General features: G+C 34.6%; 2 protein-coding genes across 2 annotated transcripts; one reads left to right on the top strand and one right to left on the bottom strand.

Moving 5' to 3' along the window:
- Window positions 1-1,593: 1,593 nt before the first annotated feature.
- Window positions 1,594-17,296, bottom strand: LOC148282812 (uncharacterized). Its single transcript, XM_088224481.1, has 11 exons — window positions 16,790-17,296; window positions 16,331-16,467; window positions 16,048-16,249; window positions 14,773-15,016; window positions 13,028-13,201; window positions 11,597-11,740; window positions 10,342-10,595; window positions 6,341-6,473; window positions 4,422-4,722; window positions 3,658-3,864; window positions 1,594-2,123 (listed from the first exon to the last, which is right to left on the bottom strand). The coding sequence occupies exons 1-11, from the start codon at window positions 16,846-16,848 to the stop codon at window positions 2,008-2,010; spliced, it is 1,971 nt and encodes a 656-aa protein (XP_088080607.1). The 5' UTR covers window positions 16,849-17,296; the 3' UTR covers window positions 1,594-2,007.
- On the top strand, window positions 17,173-19,272 carry Sps1 (inactive selenide, water dikinase). Its single transcript, XM_088224482.1, has one exon. It carries the CDS (start codon window positions 17,616-17,618, stop codon window positions 18,825-18,827), a length of 1,212 nt encoding a protein of 403 aa, XP_088080608.1. The 5' UTR covers window positions 17,173-17,615; the 3' UTR covers window positions 18,828-19,272.
- The last annotated feature ends 1,113 nt before the right edge of the window (window positions 19,273-20,385 follow it).

Raw genomic sequence — 20,385 nt, forward strand, 5'->3', positions numbered from 1 at the left:
TGCCTTAAAACGAGGCAATATGAAAAAAAATGGTGTCATGCCAGAAAAGATGCCAAAAGAAAATGAAAAATTTAGCGGTAAAGTCTATTATTTATTATCTAGCAATTCATATACACTTACTCACTCTACATAGAAATCAGAAAAAAAATATCAAGATAGTTTTCAAATTAAATTTTGCCAAGGAATGGTATTTAGGATTGGCAGCATCATTTAAAACTATTTCGTAAGAAAAAGTTTGACTGGTTTTTAGATTTACTTTCCCAAAAAATGGTTTTAGGCATACTAAATCTAAAAGACCTAAAAAAATGTCGGCCTCGTTGTGTAATGGTCAGCGCGTTAGCCTGCCATGCGAGAGGTCTCGGGTTCGATTCCCGACATGGTTGATATAAAAATATTATTTTAAAGGGTGTTTTCACACTAGAAAATTTCATAGTCCCTGGACTGGTACCTGAAGTGTAAGACTGATCGTCTTACCTGCATGTAACAAAAATGATCAAGATACCCTGCGATTGGTGTACCAATGCAGTGCCCTATGCACCATTAGGTGCGGAAAGGAAATGATGATGATCAAATCTAAAAAAGGAAGAGTGCAGATTAGGTGTAACTCATTTGTCAGACTAAGCCTCGGTATCCCAATCAGAAGCCAAAACAAAATTACACCTCAACATGCAGACGCAGAGATAATTTTGCCAAATTTCTCAACAGAAATTAACATTTATTTGTTTATTATTTATGAGCTATTCATTGGCTGGTTAAACAGATCAAAATTCTGCTAAATGTTTGAAATTTTGTTACTTAAGTTGTATTTTTTTACCGCTTTTCTAAACACAGTTGATATTACTCGAATATATGTTTTAATGAAAAAGCACATGATTAAATACAAGAGTCACCAATAATAGAAAAAGAGGACCTTTGAAAATTATTTTTCTTTCTGTATATATACAAATAATATTGCGTAGTATATTTCGAGTGTAATTGACTCATATAATAAAGTTGTAATTTATATTATGCAAATTAATAAAAATATTTTATCATAAATTAATAGTCGAACTTGGTTCCAATTATCAGATACAAAGAGAGATAACAGATGCATTGTTTGGCAAGTTAATATAAAATTGAATAGAAATAATAAGATTTGAAAAGAAAACGTCTAAAATCACTTTTCATATAAAAGTTTGGTAGGTCTTGAAACCAAATTCGACTATTTAGTCAAAACAATTAAAAACGTCGCTTACTAATGGAAAACATTTAAAAAAACTACATGCTAATGATTTTCTATTTTTCATAAGATCTTTTAAGTATTTTAATAAGATCACATTTGTATAATTTAAAAATGCAATAAAACATTTTCACAATAAATAAATAGACTTTCAAACATACATTCTTCAATACATAAATATGTATGTTTTATTATTTAACATGAAAAATCATAAAGTTAATGCTTCAAATATTTATTTTATTTTATATTAAATTGTATTCGATAATATTATATGATAAAATATACAAATATTTAATTCTTTGATATTACATTCATTTGTCGAGATATTTTTAATTTTAATAACTTGTAAATCTTAAAATCACAAGAAAAACATATTTTTTTAAAATCATACAGGACAACAGTCATCATATTACATATTACGTACTCCTAGGGAGCCTGCCCTGCGAGTCTATTATTTTACATTCAAAACAATTATTAAATACATATGTACGTAAAAACCAAGCTGAGTTATTGTAATCTTGTGGCGTAGGACAATACGTGTAATAAAAATAAATATGATCAAACAGTCTCAACCTGATTTATAACTAAGATTTTTTTCTTGTGACAAAGTAGGATTAAATATACATTTGGAATAAAGCACGAATATGTCACGGTTTATTATATTCAACATAATATAATTTGACCAGAAATCTTGGAATGTCATTTGCATAATTGACACAGTAAATGTTCCTTCAATATGAATCAAAATTGTTAACTTGCAATTTAGCTTACCCTGTTAAGGGGCTCGGTTATATTTTGTCACCTTTGATTGTTCTCCTTTGTTCCACACCTCGTATAAGAGTCCCGAGAAGACCTTCCATTTCATTAGCCGTCTCTTTCAATTGAGTATTGTCGAAGCTTGTTTCTAAAAAAAAACAAAAGTTTCAACATTTCGATGTAATAGTAAATAAAAAAAAACCACAAAAATTATAAAACATGGTCATCGTTTCCCTATTCGCACCCAGTAATAAAATAACATTGTCTCGAGACAATTTTTAACAAAAGATATTTTAAAAAAAAACATAAACAATATAGTGAATGAATTGTACTACATAAAAAAATTACTTTAAATTTAAGTAATATTTATCGGACGTACAACAACAACAAACCATCACGCCGTTTCCCCGTAAGGGTAGAACGCCACATCACTTTATCTTTGCATACAGATCTCGCTTCATCTACATTCATACATCTTCTCATGCACGCGCGCCGATTATTCAGACTTTTGACATGTCCATCTTCAAGTATTTGTTGGATTTGGTTCCTCTATTTCTGCATCCATCAACATTCGCATTGTAAATATTCTTAGCCGTTCTTTCGCTCTATATGTCTAAACCAGCGCAGAGCTCCTTTCTTGATTTTGTCGATAATGCTTGTCTCAGCCATATATAACGTACGGATCTCAACATTTGTGCATCTATCGTACATAGTTTTACCACACATTCGCCTGAGAGATCGCATTTCGACAGCATTCAGCCGACTTTCATCCCTGTTTTTCCAAGTCCGTACTTCGCTCCCATACATCAGGGTCGGGACCTGGACTCCATTGTGAACGGCTAATTTTGTGTTTGCACTCTGTTTCTGGCACTCACCCTCCTTTCAATATATTTCTCAGTCATTCCATCCCTAGTAAACATACTTCCCAGATACACAAATTCCTCTACTTGTTTTAGTATAACTCCATTCACAGTGATTTCACATTTAGTTATACTTTCATTTCTTTCAAAAACCATCACATTCGATTTATCGACATTCATCAGTAAATCACTTCCCTCGAATACATCGTAGACTTTTGTTACCAAGAATGAGGAACGTCAGCCCTACGGGAAATTGGATACAAAAAATGTTTTCTTGCGCGTGGTAAAAATTAGAGCATTAAATTGTACAGTGAAATTTATTAAAAATGTACGAAAAAAATAATAATAAATATTTTAATAAAAACGCACTACTTTGAATGACGTCACTGGTTCATATGAACAATCCAATGATATGAGAGCATTGAAGGATATCCGGTTTGGTCAACGTAAACGAACCAATCGGAAGAACTGTCATAGAACAACCTCTGACGTCGCACGCGGAGTTATTTCAGAAAAACAAAACTTTAAAAAATCATAGCGCTGATAATACGATATATAAAAATAAAATTTTAAAAAAATTTGGCTTAGTTTAATATTCTATTAACAAATAAAAATAGTTCTTTCATGCACTTATCGATATACACGTTGAACGGACGTAAATGGTAGATGAGGGAAAAATGTGGGGACGTGTAAATGGTGGGTAAGGGCGAATTGCGAGGACGTAAGTGGCAGGTAAAAGCAAATCGTGGGAATATAAATGGTAGGGAAGTACAAATTACAGGGATGTAATTTACTGTGCATAGAAGTTCAGTTTAAAATTACCATCCAGAGTGAAGTTATTAGCTAAGATGGACTGCAGTCTGTCCAGAACACTATCAAGATCGGCATTCAGTTCTTTCATCTTGTTGTTAGACGTTGCCACACTCTCCAGGTCAGCGTTGAACTTGTCTTCTGAGCTGGAAGGGCACGGACCCAATACTCTCTTCTTTCTCTGGGACGAATCCTTAGTGTCTTTCTCCGCATGTGTTTCTAGTGAAAAACATTACAAATTTTATCAATTTCGAATTGCAACAAGCGAAACATAATATATCATTGAAACAGAACTAGAAAAATATGGTGAAGTTAATTGGTTTTTTCCTTTTTGCTTGTAAATCTAAAGGCACTGTAATATGATTTGCAAAGAAAGTGCCCGCCCTTTCCAGAAACTGTTCATAAAAACCAGTGTTTTTTACTGTAATTTTTTATATGCTAATTTGGCAAAAAATATTTCTTAACAATCAAACCACGAAAATTAACAAAACTTAGAAAATTCAAAAGCTTTAAATGTACTTCTCACTGCAGGACAGACAATTCTAGTTTTCCTATGCTAATTAAAATCAGCAGTAATATTTGGCGTGAAGAATGATGACATCGCAAGTGTGATGCAAGTGTGATGCAAGAAGCGTAAGACTGATCATCTTACCTTCATGTAACAAAAATGATCAAGATACGCTGCGATTGGTGTACCAATTCAGTGCCCTATGCACTATTAGGTGAAGAAAGGGAATGATGATGATGATGATAAATTAATGTTTAAAAAAATGTACCGTTCGAAAACCAGGAGCTAATATCACCCATGGAAACCTTGGAAATGCTATCGTCATAGTAATTTGACATCGGCATCAGTGCACTGCTAACTTTGTCCATCTTCGATCCCTCCAAGTTGGGAGTGACAATATGCTTGTGCTCCATAATGGTGGTTTCATTAATGCATTCCTTGGCCATGATGGGAATAGGGCTAAAGGCTTCGAAGGCCTCCATCCTCAGGTGGCGATGTTGAGGTAGTGTCTTGTTAATAACTTGGCTGTCAAGATTTTCTGTATCCTCGCACTCAGGAAGCAAGTTTTCCTGGAAATAAGACTGCATTTAGATATACCCGTCTATTTGAAGGCTCCTGTTTTACATGGTGGTTATGAGGGTATTATGTATTTGCAAACACGGCTCGTTCCAATACAAGTATGTTGGTGTGTACCGTGTTTGCAAATAATACCCTTATATATTCCATGCTATACCCTGTAAAAAAGTATACTAAAATAATGAAAATTGGTGGATAAGTTAGGTTTCCTTGTATAAAAATCGATTCGGGATATTGACAAAAAAAGTATTGTAACTTAATTTTATTTTTGAAAATGAATTTAAAGAAATGGTAACAGCGATAATTCATTATCGCTTATCGCATGGACCTACCCGTTTATGTACATTTAGTACAACATCGTTTTCATGACTTGAGATATCCATAACCTTTATTTTATCTCAATACCAGTAGTAAGCACATGTAAATGGAGTAGGAAAAAAACAAAAATAAATACATCGCATTACCGTTAAGATTTTTTAAATTAATGCTCAAAAACATAATTTTTTAGAAGTGTTACATATTTTGAAACCGCGTAAAACAGGAGTCCGACATACTCCTCATGCTTACTTTCCAGCTTCATGGAATGTATGTCCTGTGTTAAGCCAGAACTAACAAAATGCACAAAAGCGTTGCTTATGCTCCCAGGTTTACTATATACATACATCTTTATCATTTATACCAGGCCATTTTTGCCAGATAAATGGTTTTAAAAAAGAGGCTACCCTATTCTACCCTACCCCCCTAGTGGATTTTTTAAAGCTGGGGCGTTCGCAATACTTACACAAACGCATTCTGTAGTATCTGTGAATAAGCTGTCTCTCTCGCGCTCAGACGCACTTATGAGCGTGACATAGACAACTATTGCTTTGTTAGTTGCTATTGATATGGTAATAAAATATACACAGGATGCTTCTGCGTTCGTCTGCATTTTGCTGCGATTCTTAATAGTAAAAAAATAAAAATATGTATTCGATGTAGATGTATTCAGCTATGGATTAAATACATTGGTTTATAAATATATATTTTCATTTAATCAAATCATGTATAGTGCTGGCGTTTTCGCAAAACTTACACAAAAACATTTTTAATGGACAGAATATTGATTTTAAAAATCTTGATATTATTTTTGATGTTTTTAAAAATCTCCTTTGGATTAGAGTGAAAAAAAACAATCACTTAGGAAAATATCATATATTTATTTATTTTTAAACAAGGATGTTTTTTGTTTAATATTTCATGTTCATTATAATAATAATCAATATAGTGTAATTAAAATGCACAGTACAAATTATATTGGAGACAATATGTATACAAACTTATTGATAAACAATAAAGATAGCACATTTGGTTAAAATTTAATAAAAGCTATTTTTTAAATCAACATCCTGTAGATTTTAAATGCATTTGTGCGGGTTTTGCGAACAGGACAACTTTAGTTAAACAACCAGTACTTTGCATGACATGACTTGGCACAAACCTCAAATCTGTTAACATCAAAAGTAGACCTAACCGAAGGACATCTATGACAAGATGTATGTCAATCCAGATCCAGATGCATGTGGCATTGGGAAATGGCGTAATGACAGTAGTAAGTTAAGTATTTCTTCTAACCTTAAACATCTTGAGTCGGTTAATTTGCACAGCAATCTGTCCCCAGTGACTATCCACCTTGTACTGAATCCTCCGGTCCATACTGTTTACTTGCTGCGCCTCATTTAGTAAACTTGACAAATTCTTAAGCGCTCTGTAATACATACACACAAACTTTATCAAAATATTTTTTAAATAATGCAAATATGTTAATGTTTTACCTAATTTTAGAGTTAAGAAACCCGACATAGGTAGCTTGGGTATTTGCTTGGGATTTTTGTCCATTCTATATAAAATATATTAGGATTAAAAATGTTAAGAAACTAATGTATAGTCTGGTTAAGGGCATCGGAAGCAAAGATAGCAAACTCCCGTTTTGGTGTTTTCGAAAAAAATAACAAAAACTGCTACACTAATGCCAAAAAGAGTCTTCATGTTAGAAATGTTATTTTCACTGAATTTAAACTTTAAGATACTAATAAATTAGCTTTAATAGAAACACGAATTCAAAAAACATTCTTAGTATTTGTATGTCACGGCCATTTTGAAAATTTGAATCTCGAGCCTGTCATTGGTCAAATAAAATGGCTGATGGATATTGCTATGTTTGCTTCCAAACACTATTTTCAAACCATCAGAAGTATGATTTTAAACTACATTTGCAACTCAACTCATGTTTTTCATAAAAATAAAGTTGATAAAATACAGAATGACATCATGACCAAAAAAAATTTTTTTTTGGAGGTTGTTATCTTTGCTTCCAATGTCCTCAGTTATCCTAAGAGTGAACTATGGCCGCACATCTTCAGGCCCTGTAGCCTCTCAATAATTAATATGTTTAACCCCTAGTGTCGTGAGATTTTAAAGAACTCCTGTTTTCAAAATTTAGTATTTTTTAAGTATTGAAAAATACATTTAAACAAGAAAAAATTAAAAATAATTTAAATAATAAAAACCGACCGAAGAGCTTGATTTCAAAATACTGTCTGTATACAGTGATTTTTAGTAACTCATTCCTTAACCCTGTATAGAATGTGGTGCCTGCTATTCCTAGCCGCACTCCCAGTTCATTTTAAAAGCTGCTATTTTCCGTAACATATACTCCCAAGTATTTGAAACTCTCGACCCTTTCGATAACTTGATTTAACAGTCAGGGGATATTGGGCATCGAGGCACAAAGTGTTACACAGTACATGGGTTTTTGCAATATCGATTTTTAAACCCATGCATACGGAGTACCTATTTAGCCTATCTACAGTGACTTTTAAACCCCCGACTTAATCATTAATTATAACTGCATTATCGGCATACTCTAGGTCGCAGAGTTTCCAGAAGAAGATGGATATTCCACGATCTAGTGGAATTGACGTTCTTAGGATTATAAAAAGGAATGGTGCAAGGACACAACCTTGATGAACACCGGTGGTGACCTCCGACCAATCTGTGCTATTTGAGTGAAGGGCTTTGATAAATTCAGCTAGTTTTAGAGACACCCTATTTGCTTCAAGCATTTTCCAGAGTGTATGTCTATGTGGACTATCAAATGCTTGTTCATAATCTACGAAGCACCCGACCAAGGAACTATTTAGTTCTTCGTTCTCCTGTAGAATACAGCATATATTATTTTATTTGGGAAATTAACAGTTCTACATACATATTTATAGTAAACAAACAGATATAGTGTTTAAACTCAGAACTAATAACAGATTTCCACAAAGTATACAAAGTTAGTAAAGAAAATATATTACATATTAAATAAATACATGTAAGTTTTTACATATAAAAATGTTATTTCATGTACTCGTAAATATTTTTCAAGAATCAAAGATTTTTTTTAAGAACAGTAAGTTATTGTAAATTGGGCGGAATGAGGACAAGGATGCTTGAAGAGAGGATAATGAGGGGAAGGGAGATGTACATATTTATTATTATAATGTTTACCAAGTTACATAATGCATTTTTAGTGTAAATTTTAAATCTGACAGAGTGATGTTTGTGTAATCTATATCTTTAAATTTTGTATTGTTCACTGAAAAAGTCCTACGAAAAAAAGCATTTTTAACATACGATGTTTTACTTATTGGTACATAAAACAGGTGGTATCGTCTACAAATCCTGGCTGGCACATTTATTGTTATTAAACTAAGTAGTTCTGTACAGTCAACTATTCCTGTCATAATTTTGTGAAGCAGTAGTTGGTCCGCACACACTCTGCGGTATTGTAGAGAAGTGATTTCATGGTAGGTGGAGGCAGTGAGAGTTGATACATAAGAAATACCGGTTTTATATTTTAGGTACTTTATAAATTTGTTTTGAATATTTTCTATTCTTGTTATATATATGGCATACTGGGGATTCCATATCTGAGATGCGTATTCCAAATGGCTTCTGACAAACGTATAATATAATGTAATTAGGGCCTTTGGATTATCAAAGTGTTTACTCATTCAAATTATGAAACGTAACATGCTAAATGCTTTGGAGGTAATTTTATTGATATGCGATTCAAAAAGTAGTTTCGAGTCTAGAACAATCCCAAGATCTTTAATTTCGTGCTTTCTCATTAGTACATTATTGTTTAGTTTGTAATTAAAATTAAGAATTTTTATTTGAATGTAACACACACATTTATTAATATTCAAAAACAGTTTATTTTCAATACAATAGTCAGTTAGACGATTAAGATCGTCTTGAATCATGAGGCAATCTTCTCGAGATTCAACTTTAGCGTATATTTTCATATCATCGGCATAAACTACTGGTACTAACTATGCACGACACTCTCCGATTCCGCGTTTACATTCCTTAGCCAACAAATTTACTTGTGAAATAGACATTTTTAATACGACAATTATTAATTTTAAAACGTTCTTAAATGCACTGTTTGAAGCAAATTATTAATGTCGTAATAAAACTTTCTTTTTCATACAATTCTTTCTCTGTTTTTGATGTGTATTATTATTATCTTATCTCTTTCTGATATTAATTTATCAAATATTTTTGTGTACCGTATATTATATTATTTTCACACATATACTTACTGTTAACTAATTTTCATTATTTGTTTTTAAGATTAATTTGTTAATAACATTTTTTTTATACGTATATATGTGTATATATGTGTGTATATATATATTTAGAATTCTCAACAAGTTATTTACAATTTGTTTTTTAATTTTAACATTGTTCTTATATTCATATTTTTAATCTTTTTTTTTTTATGCAAAGTTTCGCTTTTTATTTTGCATTGCAGTTTGCTTTTTATTGTTTCTACATGTATATAAAATCTTTTTTTATTTCTTTTAATGTGTTGTGTATTTATAAAATTATTACTTTCTTTGTTTGTAGTTACCTGTATATTTATTTTTATACTTATAAATATATGAAAATGTATTTATTTTTTTGTTTGAATTCTTTACAAGTTACTTACAATTTGCTTTTTAATTCAATTACTTTTATTATATCCATATAAAATTATTTTTTCTTTTTACTATGTAAAGTTTCACTTTTTATTTTGCATGGCAGTATGCTTCTTATTGTTTCTAAATGTATTGTTTATCTTTTAAATTTTTAGGCACTATGTTTGTACTTAACTGTATATTTTTTGTAAATGCCCCTTGGGCGTATTGTAAAATTAATTAAATAAATTAAATTAAATAAATAAAGAAGAAATTTTGAATAATGAAAGCAAACATCAATGTCATTTATATATATAAGAAATAATAGGGGATATGATCAGCGCATGACCTACCAGGTAGGAAACCCACCTAGTTCTATCTTAATACTCGCATAACGGGTCCTAAAACTCTACCGTATTATGTATGCGAGTACTTTTCCCTAAGTACACTAAGTAATGTGATGCCAGGATAGCTATCACAGTTTAATGGATTACCCTTTTTATGGAATGCCGTGACCTCCCTATTTACCCAGTCTCTCGGGCACCTTGAAGTAAAAATAAATAAAAAACATAATAAAACCAATAAAAAGATAGTATTAAAGGGGTATTAATGTAGGTTATCTACTTGTTTTGTGATTCCAACTGGGCGATTATATCCTGCAGAACAATCTTAGGATCGGATATCTGTTTTCCAGAGGCCTTGCCGATAGTGGAAGTGAAGATGTTCAGCTTCTCCCTGTCATATCTATGGCCCTGCAGGGGAAACTGTACAGGGGGGGAGGCGCGTGAGGGGGGCGCGCCCCTCCTACAGGATGCGGGGCAGCTCAGTACTCTCTTCACACTTTTGACCAGGCCGATCATGCACTTAGATGGCATGGCCTGGATAAACAAAGAAATACTTTAGGACAGTGATGGACCAAACTACAGCCTGCGGACCAGATGATATAGCCTGCTACAGATTTATTTTAATTTATGACAGTAGTTAGCATTTTACAATACGATGTTATAATTACAAATACACAATAAAATTACAATGATTTTTATTAATCGATATAAAAAGGGGGAGAAACTGACTTTTAGTATGAAGCTTTGTTTTTAATTTTTGTATAAAATTGTAAGATTCAATATGTCCATGTATTTGTAATTTTAACAAAAAAAAACGGGTTGGGTAGGTAGGAAGAAATTGCCTTATGGCAATATACCCGCGCTTTTATATGTATATAAAGTGTTAAATAAATATCAAACCCGAGACAAAAACAAAACATGCAAATTCTAAAATCGGCCTCGTAGTGTAGTGGTCAGCTCATGTGTCTACCATGCAAGAGGTCTCGGGTTCGATTCCCGACATGGTTGATGTAAAATATTTATTTAAAAGGGTGTTTTCACACTAGAATATTTCGTAATCCCTAGACTGGTACCTGAAGCACATGACTGATCATCTTACCTTCACGTAGCAAAAAATGATCAAGAAACGCTGCGATTGATGTACTGATGCCCTATGCGCCATTAGGTGCGTAAAGGGAATAATGATGATGATTCTAAAAAAATTCACTAAATTCCTTTTTTAATATTCGAATATTCATTTGCTTTATACACGGCACAAATTAAAATACAGTAGAACTTCGTTTATCCGAACTCCAGTCATGTGGATTGCCAAATATAAAGATTTTTTTAATTTAAAAAAATAAAACGGCATATTAAATTTGATGCTTTTGCTGACATCATGTTGAAATATTTTATGAAATGATATTATGGTGTTGGGACTTTATATAAATAAAAAAAAATAGTTTAAAAAGGAATGTAAATTGGAGATTAAGGAAATTTGATTATTTGGAAGATTTAAAAAAACAACTCGATGGCTACACGGGCTATACAAATACCTGCGAGTCTATGATTTCCTTGACAGCATGTGACTTTTTATGCCTATGAATGATGCCAGTAGTCTCTGGTTTTCCTTCATTGTACAAGTAACATCTCTCACATAACAGCATACCCCAGCACCGAGTACACTTGAACTTCAATCCCTGTAAAAGCAACATTCTACCATTTTATACATTAAACTATGAAAGTCGATGAACATTTCAGGTATCTGGGCGGAATGAAGACAGCAGTTCTGTGAGTGAAATAGAACGAGAACCCTAGACAAGTTCTTTCAATGAGGAAGTTCGGTGGTTTTTTTTATTTGTTAATAGACTATTAGACTAAGTCTATTTTTTTTTTTTTATACATATATCGTATTATCGGCGCTATGATTTTTTAAAAGTTTTGTGTTTCTGAAATTACTCCGCATGTGACGTCAGAGGTTCCCTTCCGTTTATTTTCTGTCAGTTCTGCCGATTGATCCGTTTACGGTAAGCAAATCGGAAGTCTTCCATAACTCGCATATCATAAATTGATTCATTCATGATTCAAGTAAACCGGATATTATTCACAGCTCTCTTATCATTGGTTTATTCTTATGAACTAGTGATGTTGTTCAAAGTAGTTCATTTTTATTTTTTAATATTATTTTGTACATTTTCAAGAAAACATTTTTCGTATCCAATTTCCCATAGGGCTGAAGTTCCTCATTGTAGTTGAAACGCCTCGTGGTATACTGGTTAGTACATTTTTTTACAATACTTGAGGTGCCAGGTTCAATTCATGGCAATAGAAATCCAGTAGATATAATGGTTAATTATCTTAAACAGATGGCAGCTACGTAAATGATTCTATATTAAAAAAATCATATTTTCAAAATAGACAATTTTTTTTACACCACTAGGGGGCTAGGAGGCCAAATTTCACCAGTGAATTAAAGCTTAGAAAATCCAGGCTTGAGAAAAATCACATTGAATCTTTGTATTCTCACCAAATATTCGATGCGTGCGATTCACATGAAAGTATAAATCTTTTTTTTAAAAATTATTTAAAAAGACTGCTTAGAACTGCTCCACTTAGCGGTATTAAAGCATTACGCAGTAGTATTGTGATTGCCCGGAATCGCACGCGGTATTCTGATTTCCAGAAATCACGCACAATTTTGAAGCTTCAATACTCACATGCGGTCTCGCGATGCGTTTGATATCATTACAGTAAGAACAATGTTTGCTGTGTTCCTAATATTTGTATGTGTACAAATATAAAAATATAACATTTTGCATTATTGTGATAAAGATGGCAAATTAAAAAATTTCCTGATTAACTTACTTAAAAAGATTATGTTTGCAACAGATAGTTTATGTAACAGCAATTGATATGTTCCTTCTTTCTCTTTACGCATCTTTACTCTCAGCAGTAAATAAACGAGTTAATAATATATAATAGCTTACACAGGGGTTTCTGGTAGAACAAAGCGTACACTTCCAGGGTGAGGGTGAAATGATAGGTGGAGTAGTCCTCAGTAGGCGCAACCTCTCACAAACGTCGGTCCAAGCCAGCATAGCGGGACCACTGTCTAGCCATTCCATCAGTCCATGCTCCGATAAGCCTAACATGCCAGGAGTCTGAATCGAAATACAAACAAACTTATTTAAATATTGTGTCACATATATGGGACTGTCTGGCCAGTAACTCAAAATGTTGAACAACCGTCAGGCAACCATAGAAAAATGCAGAACAACACACACGCAACCAACTCATGAGATTTCTTCCGCTCTCCACTGCATTACTCAAATTTATATTCAATTCCTTTTCAGTGGCTAAACTCATTTAAGAAAATTGCCTCTTATTCTCTAAGTTTAATATAAAAAAGTATACCTAAATCTTTTATTATGTTAGCAATATCTTTCATTTCATAAAACATGCAAGCTCGCTTTCCGTGTAACAGTTAACTAAACCACATGTTATGTTATGTATTTAATTTATTCACACGTAAAGAATATCACTACACACAACATTTTTTACATCAAATTCCTATCGGCACCCGAGAGCACAGCATAAATACACTAAATGCAATGTGTATCTCAATCATCTACTTTACAAAGGTAAGGTGATCAGTCTTACACATGGGTCTTACCAAAGACAATGAAATATGATACTGTAGTACCACATTTTAAACCAATATTTCATATCAGCCTTGCCCGGAAGCTCCTTGATGATTTTCAATTATTTGAGTTGGTTATTTCTTGCATATCAATTTTTGTTCTTTGTTTTTTTGACAAAGTGTTTTTATTTTAATTTTGATTAAATAAATAAAATTATTTGTGAATAAATAAAAGTAAACATAACAAACCCGGGACCACAAGCATGTTAGACGAATGCAAAAAACCACTACACGACGAGGAGGACTTATCTCCACATGATTTCTTTATGAGGATTTTCACCAGGTTGGAAAATGCTGACGGTGATAGCGGCATTTAAAACGGTAAATGTAAATTTTAAAAGATGCAAATCTTTATAGATCAAAGAATTTATTTTAAATTATCGGTTCATTATTGCTTAAAAGTTGTTCTTGCGATATGCAGATCTAAAGAGGCTAAAAAACCTCTAGAATAGATCTGACACAAAAAAATAACTTTGCTACAATTTATTGGTTATTATTAACACTTAGCTTTTATTTATTTATTTATTGTGGATAACTTATATAGCGCCATTTTAGTAATAAAATACCTCAAGGGCGCTTTACTACATTTTACTACATGAGCTACATGAACCTATGAAGTTGCCAATTAGTTGATTTTTATTGTTATTTCATACATTTTTGAAAACCTTCGCCACACAATTAAAAACTCTAATTTTTATCGCATGTAAAAATAAAAAAATTATATCCAATTTCCCGTAGCACTGAACTTTTTTTGCAAAAATAAATATTTGCGTTCTTATGATTTACCCAAATATTTCATTTTGAGGGTCATTTTCAACGAGTTGTAAATAACTCACTATTAGAAAATGGAATCGAGTTGGGGTAGAGTGGGATTCAAACCACAGACCTTTGGTCCGTGAGTCCGAGACACTAGCCACAGGACCACAACCCGATTTAAAATTATATATGTTAGTTAATTAGCTTGTTAGAGCAGGAGAGCCAAGTCAACCCTTACAAGTGCACAAGGAAAACCTTTCACAAGGAAAACCTGACCTCGGCGAAGCAGCGGTCGACCTCAGCCTGCACGGTGTGGCCCCCGAAGGTGGTGCCCTCACCCAGGTACTCAGGCACGGCTGCCACGCGCGCCAGCAGCGCACGCAGGCGGCGCGGGCGCGCGCACGCGTTGTGGTCGGCCGCGCCCGCCAGCAGGAAGCGCCACGCCGCGCGCCGCGCCCCCCGCGACAGTAGCGCCAGACCCACCTTGGCCGACTGGACACTGATGGACGAAGAGCGCTCCCTGCGAACACACCCAGATCATATCATCATCATACCCCTGTCCGCACCCGGTGGTGCAAAGGACACTGGATCCATCTTCCACTCTTTTAACACAACGCTTCAAATTTAATGTTTTTAGTAAAAAAACGTAATTTAAAAATTCATGACTGATTCTAAGTTCAAAATGTATATACCGTAAGAATTTTTTTGAACTCTTTCAAGAGAATTTTGGTGACAGTTGTAGTAAGGAGTCCATATTGTAGAGTTATACTCTAACTGGCTTCTCACTAATGAAGTATACATCAACTTCAAAGTGCCTATGTTTTTGAATTCCTTAGTCACTTGTAACATGAAGCCTAACATTTTTAGAGATTTACTAGTAATATTATTTATGTGCCTAATAAAGGATAATTTTTTATCAAAAAATGATACCCAGGTCGCGCACCTCAGAAGTTGAGCCTTATTGCATATTACCCATCAAATAATCAAATAAAATTTATTTATTTATTTAGTATTTCACAGTTTTAAAATGTACAGAGTTTATTTGTTTCAGGTCCCGACTAGCTAGGAAATTCCTGTGTTTAGGAAGGACCTTATTTTATTCATGTGTTTTTTTTATTTTTAATTTCATTAAATGATGCTTAATAAATTCAAAGAATAATAATAACATTATAAAAAATCAATATAAATTTAAATTAGAAAACATGCAAGTAATAATAATAAAAATTGAATCATAGAAATAGATTAGAAAATATGCCATTAATAGTAAATAAATGAGACACAATTATTATAATTGGGTTTTTTACTCTAAAAAATCTCATTATGTGGCATTTTTTTATATTTAATTGCATATTTATGGGCATCTTTTCACTACCAATGTCTTTTGGAGTGATGTCTATAGCCGGCATGACCGCAAACATGTCAGTTACATTAACACAATTGTGAATAATAGTTACATCATTTTGTTCAAGAAGAATCAATAGTTTAAAGTTAATAAATCTTAAGAATTTATGTTGAACTTTTTCTTAAAATAAAATTAGATTAAAATCTTACCTATCATACACATTTAACAGAAAGTTAAAAGTAAGCTCCGTAGCGAGATCAACGTCTCCCGTAAAAGAGCCCTCTTTGTGAGCGGCAAAATAAATATCTGTCAAAATGGCTTCTAGTTCAAAGGGCTCCAACACGAAGGTGCTTTCAGATAAACTGAGGCAATGGTGGCCAAACACTCCTGATATAATTCTTATACTGGGAACTAAAAAAAAGCAATATTTTTATATTTTGTATTGATTGATGCAAAAACCGAGCTCTATAAACTATAGATATAAACTTTTACCTTTTAAACTGTCTTGTAGAGAAATAATCTTATAGGCCATTCTATAAACAGCATATCGGATATCACAAACTTGATTCATCTTCGTAATAATTTCCTCAAAAGCCGGATGATCCCACTGTTTAACACAAGATTCATCTCTGCAACACGATTTATACATTTATTAATACAAATATTGTCATACTTCGCCCCATACTCTCGAGTATTTACAGAATTTTCTAGTCTGATTCTCTTTTTTGACAAGAACCTGATGGAGAAAAAGCATTAACTTATTTTGGAAAAAGTCAAATTACAACAAATCGGGTTGCATTTTTGTAACTTTTTGAAATACACCTACCATGTGATATATTATATTTTACTGAAAGGTAAAATCTCCAGTCCCATTATCTTATTAAAACTTTATTCCGAGTTGTCTACTCACGTTCATACAATTAATTGTTCACGCTAAAACTTCTTACAAACCTGATATAATAAGGGAATCCAGCTTCATTTTCACATTTTTTCCAGCCATTTACAGCCATTTTTCAAAACTTTGAGAAACAATTTTTTGCGGACATCGATATCGTTATTTCATATTACACTTGTCGGGAAGGCACTTGACGCGATGCGAAAAATAATGCATTTACATTTACTATTAAAATACTGTCGAATAACATTCATGTATAATTCGATATCAAGATGCAAATATAACTTTCACAATATGTTTGAAGCAGGAAATCACTGTTCGTGTCATAATTTAAATAACTCGAGCTCCCTACAAAAACTACGGAATGAAATAGAAACACGTTCCCGTTTCGAATGTGGTTTCGAAGTTCGAAGACGGAGAAGAGAAAAGAAAAATACTAATATGGCAGCACTGAGCCTATCTATACACCAACTAAAAATCTAGCAATTTTTCCATAAATCACTATTGGTTTATGACAAGTCCCTTTATCGATGCGATTCGTGTGATTTTTCTATTAGATTTGCATTCACCACTTGAAAGTATCGACATTTTAAATACAAATAGAATATAACGACATCACCGGCCGACGTCAAGGAGAAAAACTGACTTCTCCTCAAAGCGTTTTCGAAGCCCGATTTATCCAATCACGACGCGAAATGTATCTGGAAATCAAAATTCGACCAATCACAGCATACTTTTGGTATGCGCCGGCGCATTGAGCAGACCGAAGGTGAACGCCATTTTGAAGCGTCCGTCTATTGGCCTTGTCACGGTCCGGCCAGTGTTTTCTGAACCTCGCTACATCGTGTTTTTCTGTATTGTTTGTAAGTTTAATAGTGCGCGATGGGTGATTATCAAACTGTAGGACAGGATAATCTGGGGGTTGCGCAGCTAGAGATGGGAGGAAACCCGAACGCTCTAGCTTTACGCCGCCCATTCGATCCTCTAGCACACGACTTGGAAGCTAGTTTCCGTCTAACGAGATTCGCCGACCTCAAAGGTCGCGGTTGTAAAGTTCCTCAAGATGTCCTCAACAAGCTGGTCGAGTCTCTGCAGCAAGATTACAATTCGCAGGACGAGCACTCGCACTTCATGCATATGGCCATTCCCCGCATCGGCATCGGTCTGGACTGTTCCGTGACTCCGCTGCGCCACGGCGGGCTGTGCCTCGTGCAGACCACCGACTTCTTCTACCCGCTCGTGGACGATCCGTACATGATGGGCAAGATAGCGTCCGCCAACGTGCTCAGTGACCTGTACGCCATGGGAGTAACGGAGTGTGATAACATGCTCATGCTGCTCGGCGTGTCCACTAAGATGACGGAGAAGGAGCGCGACGTGGTGATCCCGCTCATCATGCGCGGCTTCAAGGACTCCGCGCTGGAGGCCGGCACGTCCGTCACGGGCGGGCAGACGGTGGTCAACCCCTGGTGCACCATTGGCGGCGTGGCGTCCACCATCTGCCAGCCTAACGAGTACATCGTGCCCGACAACGCCGTGATGGGCGACGTGCTGGTGCTCACCAAGCCGCTGGGCACGCAGGTGGCAGTCAACGCGCACCAGTGGCTGGACCAGCCGGAGCGCTGGAACCGCATTAAACTCGTGGTGTCGGAGGAGGACGTGCGCAAGGCGTACCACCGCGCCATGGACAGCATGAGCCGTCTCAACCGTATCGCCTCCCGCCTCATGCACAAGTACAACGCCCACGGCTCCACCGACATTACGGGCTTCGGCCTGCTGGGCCACGCACAGAACCTGGCGTCGCATCAAAAGAACGAGGTGTCCTTCGTCATCCACAACCTACCCGTCATCGCCAAGATGGCGGCCGTGGCCAAGGCCTGCGGGAACATGTTCCAGTTGTTGCAAGGCCACTCGGCAGAAACCTCTGGCGGGCTGCTCATCTGCCTGCCGCGCGAGCAGGCCGCAGCCTACTGTAAGGATATTGAGAAGCAGGAAGGGTACCAGGCCTGGATCATTGGGATCGTGGAGAAGGGTAACCGCACCGCTCGTATCATCGACAAGCCCAGAGTCATCGAAGTTCCCGCCAAAGATTAAGTCTAACTTCGGGAGATGTCTGACGTGCTTCGAGGGAAGCTTTTTTCTTTTCATTTTCTTATGTTTATTATTTCGCATTTCGTGGTTTGCGATGATTCCAAACTGTGGTATCGACATTTTAAAGAATTTGGGGAATACTTGAACATATTGTTTTAATAGATTTATGTAGTTATAATAAAAATAATTAAGTGTGCATTTTGTATTTCTATTTTACAATGTCATTTTGTCGCTTCGGAGCCGGTGTAAAAATTGGAATATGTATGTGATCTAATGAAGGAGCTCCAAGTCTCCTTTAAGTTATAGTTTTATCCTAAGAATATCCACACTCCACATTTATATCTGTCTTGTTCAAACACTAATCCTTTTTGAAGAAATGTTGTATTCAAACAGCATCATGTAAACATTTACAAAATAAAGTATAAATAATAAAGTTTATTTTCTATGAGCCTTTATTATTTATTTCCATAAAAATATTGTTTCTCTTGTGCCCGATTACACTAGTAGTTATTATTGATACTGGAAACATACTGTATCTTTTAACTAATGTAATGTGGCTGAATGTTGCTGCATATGATCTAGGCTGTGGTAGTCACGGCCTCGCAGATCAGTGGTTGGACCCCACTCTACCACAACTTTGTTTGTATTTTCTGTAATTACATATTTGCAACAAATATTGTAATAAAATGAATAAATATGGAAAAAGGACATTGCTATACATCATCATCATCATTATTCCCTTTTCGCACCTAATGGTGCATAGGGCTCTGCATTGGTTTACAAATCGCGGTGTATCTTGATAATTTTTGTCAGGTGCCAATCCAGGGACTAAGAAATATTCTAGTGTAAAAACATATTTTTAAATCAATATTTCATGTCAACCATGGCGGAAATCAAACCCAAGACCTCTTGCATAGTAGGCAAATGTGCGACCACTTCACCACGAGGCCGACAAATACAGTATACCTAATATATGTGATATGTTACTCAACAATATTAAGAGGAAACAGTCTTGACTTCTTCATACAAACCTATTCCGTATTTTCTCCCTGGATTATGGCACTAGAACATTTTTTTTTTTTTACCAACTGTGATATTTATCATTAGTGTGTCCGTGTTTTTAAAAAAAAAATTCTTATGGGAGCTAGAACCATACAAAAACCTTTAAAAGCGTCTAGTTTTATCTGCCGTATTTGGATGTACTGTATACAAATTTGGTAACCATTTTTAAAAAACTCAAAAGATACTGGTAGAAAATTTTATTCTGATAATCTTTCTTAAAAAAAAACCAGAAAATCGGTTCAGATTTGGAGTGCGGAAAACGGTGCAACAAAATGTCAATTTTATAAATTTTAGTTAGACACCAGTCCGACGTGCAGTTGTTTTTTTCGCGCAGTATTGGGGAGGCATTTGTGAGAGAGTGACAGAAAAACAATGTTCAAATACCATTTCATCAAAATCGTCATATCCTCTTAAGAATGGTGAGTTAAATACAGGAGCTCCTTGTCTTTGTCTCAAAGTATGCTCTAATTATGGGTAATTGAAAAAGGTTTTTTTATAT

The sequence above is a fragment of the Micrasema longulum genome, unplaced genomic scaffold (assembly GCF_059751315.1).
Source record: "Micrasema longulum isolate JH-2025_06_02 unplaced genomic scaffold, ASM5975131v1 h1tg000287l, whole genome shotgun sequence".
Classification (NCBI taxonomy): domain Eukaryota; kingdom Metazoa; phylum Arthropoda; class Insecta; order Trichoptera; family Brachycentridae; genus Micrasema; species Micrasema longulum.